General features: G+C 46.2%; 2 protein-coding genes and 1 pseudogene across 2 annotated transcripts; 1 reads left to right on the plus strand and 2 right to left on the minus strand.

The window, feature by feature from the left end:
* Window positions 1-587: 587 nt before the first annotated feature.
* Window positions 588-947, minus strand: LOC123500698 (annotated as a pseudogene).
* A 688-nt stretch (window positions 948-1,635) lies between these two features.
* LOC123500691 (histone H2B-like) lies at window positions 1,636-1,980 on the plus strand. Its single transcript, XM_045249340.1, has one exon. It carries the CDS (start codon window positions 1,636-1,638, stop codon window positions 1,978-1,980), a length of 345 nt encoding a protein of 114 aa, XP_045105275.1.
* A 1,793-nt stretch (window positions 1,981-3,773) lies between these two features.
* Window positions 3,774-4,158, minus strand: LOC123500697 (histone H4-like). Its single transcript, XM_045249346.1, has one exon. It carries the CDS (start codon window positions 4,131-4,133, stop codon window positions 3,774-3,776), a length of 360 nt encoding a protein of 119 aa, XP_045105281.1. The 5' UTR covers window positions 4,134-4,158.

Below are 4,158 nucleotides of genomic sequence, written 5' to 3' on the forward strand. Positions count from 1 at the left end.
TGGTCGCCGCTGGTGCACCAGAGCCGGATGGATGGATGGATATGGATGAGCTAGATGGCTGGCTCGTCATTAATGAGGCTCGCAACCGGGTCAGAGCAAAGAGATCCATCATCCACTGCACAACAGCAGCCACCAAAGATGATGATGATGATGATGATGATGATGATGCGCTTCGGTGTTGATATGGACCCTCCCTCCTTGTATGGGTACCACTATAAAGAAATAAAATTGCCTGCGCCACTAATGGGCGGAAGCTTAACAAACAAACAAACAAACAGCACCTGTAGCAGCGGTTGGTGTCTGACCTCACATCACTTAGTTGATAATCCTTTCTCTTTCATTTGATTTACCTTTGAGTGATAAAACAGAGAGGAAAACAAATAGAAAGAAAGGAAAAGAAAAAAAGAAAGAAAAGGTAAAAAAAAAAAAAAAAAACACACACACACAAATTGTAATAATGACGTAAAGAGTAGGGACAACACTTTTACTTGGAACAACCATAGTCCTAGTAGTGTTAGTCTATAACTTTTCCTTCTCTTCATTTGTGTGGACCTATAAAAGGTCCGGGATATGTTGACTCTTTCTTATGGTGCTTTTGCAGTTGCTGTTGTTGACACCAAATTCCAGACACCAGATTTAACCGCCAAATCCGTAGAGGGTACGTCCCTGACGCTTGAGGGCGTAGACGACGTCCATGGCAGTGACGGTCTTGCGCTTGGCGTGCTCGGTGTAGGTGACGGCATCCCTGATGACGTTCTCGAGGAACACCTTTAGCACCCCACGAGTCTCCTCGTAGATGAGACCGGAGATGCGCTTGACGCCGCCTCGGCGAGCCAACCGACGGATAGCGGGCTTGGTGATGCCCTGGATGTTGTCACGCAAAACCTTACGGTGACGCTTGGCTCCTCCTTTCCAAGTCCATTGCCTCCCTTGCCGCGGCCAGTCATGGTGACAGATGAGGCCCCTATGGCTGCTCGAAGCTCCCGATTGTGACGCACCAACAAGACGATACTCGCCGCAATATCTTCAGAAGACTTCTGCGCTTGAGTGACCCCAACAACACTTTGTGCAGCAAGACACTTCTTTATACGTGTGCATTGTACATACTGCTTTGTAATTCATTAACCAGTGTTTGTTGTATTTAGTTCTTTCTCATTAACATGTATTGCTATAACTTTGCTTTTGTATAAATATTGCTTTTTCACTCTATATCCACAGCAGTACGGGTGGTTTTCCCCCGGGGACTCCGGTTTCCATCCTAAGCCATTTGCACTGACTGTGGATAACTTCCTCTTATATATATGTATATTAGTGTCTGCAATGTAACCCCCCACTCTCCTCTATCTCACAGCAGTGCGGGTGGTTTTCCTCCTGGAACTCCGGTTTCCACCCGTTTACCTCTCATGTACTGCCCTGTGACATTCACCATCTTAACAGCTGCAGGCCGGTCCGCCCGGCAACTTTACACTCCTACTTTATTTCTATTTTTCTACACTTTCTCTTCCCGTGTGCCAGCCAGGCGCACCTCCCCCCTTCTTTGTAACCCCCCTTTCCTCAATAAATCTTTGAAATCTTTGAAATCTTTGGGTGCAACACAACACAACTCTTCGCAAGTTGAACGACGCCGTTACTACCATGCCTCCCAAAGGCAAGGTTCAGAAGGCCATAGCCAAAGGGGACAAGAAGAAGAAGCGGAGGAGGAAGGAAAGCTACTCCATCTACATCTACAAGGTGCTTAAGCAGGTCCACCCCGACACTGGCGTGTCCTCCAAGGCTATGTCAATCATGAACTCTTTCGTAAACGACATTTTCGAGCGCATCGCTGCCGAGGCATCCCGCCTGGCACACTACAACAAGCGCTCCACCATCACCAGCCGGGAGGTCAAGACTGCCGTTCGTCTCCTTCTGCCCGGCGAACTGGCAAAACACGCCGTCTCTAAGGGCACCAAGGCTGTCACCAAGTACACCTCCTCCAAGTAAACTAACTGTCAGTCAGCTAGAAGGGGGGAAAGAAGAAAAAAGTGCAACTGCTGTCAGACAGTATTCAAACCCTACCCGGCTCCAGAGGAGCCACACCTGAATCCAAAAAAAAGGAGACACAATATAGACAAGTGTGGATGGTGGTCGCCGCTGGTGCACCAGAGCCGGATGGATGGATATGGATGGATGGATGAGCTAGATGGCTGGCTCGTCATTAATGAGGCTCGCAACCGAGTCAGACCAAAGAGATCCATCATCCACTGCACAACAGCAGCAGCCCGTATTAGTAGTAGTAGTAGTAGTAGTAGTAGTAGTAGTATAGTATGATGATGATGATGATTAAGCGTACGTACGATACTAATCACGGCAGGCAGGCTTTGGAGGGTGGGTGCATTCATGTTCTTCTTCTTCTTGATTAATGATGATGATGATACCTCCTATTTCAGTAACATAACGTTTTTCATCACACACAGCTCAGGAAACACACAGTTGTTATAGCTTGTAACATGAATCTGCGCTCTTTTTTTTTTTTTTTCTTTCTTTGTTTTCATCCAAGAGATGCGGATTAAACGTTGTCAAGTATTGCTGTGTTTGCAAAAAAAAAAAAAAAAAAAAAACTGCGAAATATGTTCAAAGATAAACAAGAAGTTTACTCCAACTTGCCTTTTCTTTTTTTTTTTTTTTTTTTTTTTTTAGAGCATCACAATGTATAATACAACACCGTTCAATTACCAAGTATTAAGTACCTACCTGACTTAAGGTGCGTATTAGTGCGTGCAAGTGTCCCCCCTCTCTTGCTTCCCTCCTGGCTGGTAGGTGGTAGGTAGGGACAGGGAGTGAGTGACTGACCCATGGATTAACGCGTTCACTTTGACCTGTGATTCCACTCGGCGGTCATCTCCGAGAGTGGAGGGCGCGCGGATCAAACGATATCAAGTATTGCTGTGTTTGTTTGCAAAAACAATGCAAAATATATTTAAAGGTAAACAGAAACTCTCTCCAACTTTTTTTTTTTTCCTTACCGTTCAATTACCAAGTATTAAGTACCTACCTGACTTATGGTGCGTATTGGTACGTACAAGTGTGACAGCGTTGCAGGCCGGAAAATTCCCGGCAGGAAAAAAAAAAAAAAAAGAAAAACCTAAAAGATCTCCATACAAGTAAGTGGTCAGACCATAGTGGATAAGGTGGTGGACGTGGGATCGGGCAAACTGACAGACGTTCACGCGTCGGCTCGAAAAAATCACACCACACACCGTTTTGAAGGTATGTCAGTCGGCGAGGGGGATTTAATGAAAGGTACCTACCTACATGTCACCGCGGTACCCAGGTTCTATCTAGGTGGCTACACCAAAGATGATGATGATGATGCGCTTCGGTGTTGATATGGACCCTCCTTGTATGGGTACCACTATAAAGAAATAAAATTGCCTGCGCCACTTATGGGCAGAAGCTTAACAAACAAACAGCACCTGTAGCAGCGGTTGGTGTCTGACCTCACATCACTTAGTTGATAATTATTATCCTTTCTCTATCATTTGATTTAAAAAGAAAGAAAGAAAGAAAGAAAAGGAAAAAAAAACACACACAAATTGTAATAATGACGTAAAGAGTAGGGACAACTCTTTTACTTGAAACAACCATAGTCCTAGTAGTGTTAGTCTATAACTTTTTCCTTCTCTTCATTTGTGTGGACCTATAAAAGGTCCGGGATATGTTGACTCTTTTCTTATGGTGTTTTTGCAGTTGCTGTTGTTGACATCAAATTCGAGACAGACCGACCGACTCCAGATTTAACCGCCAAATCCGTAGAGGGTACGTCCCAGACGCTTGAGGGCGTAGACAACGTCCATGGCAGTGACGGTCTTGCGCTTGGCGTGCTCGGTGTAGGTGACGGCATCCCTGATGACGTTCTCGAGGAACACCTTTAGCACCCCATGAGTCTCCTCGTAGATGAGACCGGAGATGCGCTTGACGCCGCCTCGGCGAGCCAACCGACGGATAGCGGGCTTGGTGATGCACTGGATGGTGTCACGCAGAACCTTACGGTGACGCTTGGCTCCTCCCTTTCCAAGTCCCTTGCCTCCCTTGCCGCGGCCAGTCATGGTGACAGATGATGAGGCGTTGCTGCGAGTAGTAGTAGTAGTAGTCATACGACGTCTCGCTCATGAGTGTGAC

The sequence above is a fragment of the Portunus trituberculatus genome, unplaced genomic scaffold, assembly GCF_017591435.1.
Source record: "Portunus trituberculatus isolate SZX2019 unplaced genomic scaffold, ASM1759143v1 PGA_scaffold_471__1_contigs__length_61015, whole genome shotgun sequence".
NCBI lineage: Eukaryota > Metazoa > Arthropoda > Malacostraca > Decapoda > Portunidae > Portunus > Portunus trituberculatus.

What these genes read in the sequence shown, in the direction of transcription:
- LOC123500691 (XM_045249340.1), top strand. Translation starts at nt 1,636, where the DNA reads ATGCCTCCCAAAGGCAAGGTTCAGAAGGCCATAGCCAAAGGGGACAAG.
- LOC123500697 (XM_045249346.1), bottom strand. Translation starts at nt 4,133, where the DNA reads ATGACTACTACTACTACTACTCGCAGCAACGCCTCATCATCTGTCACC.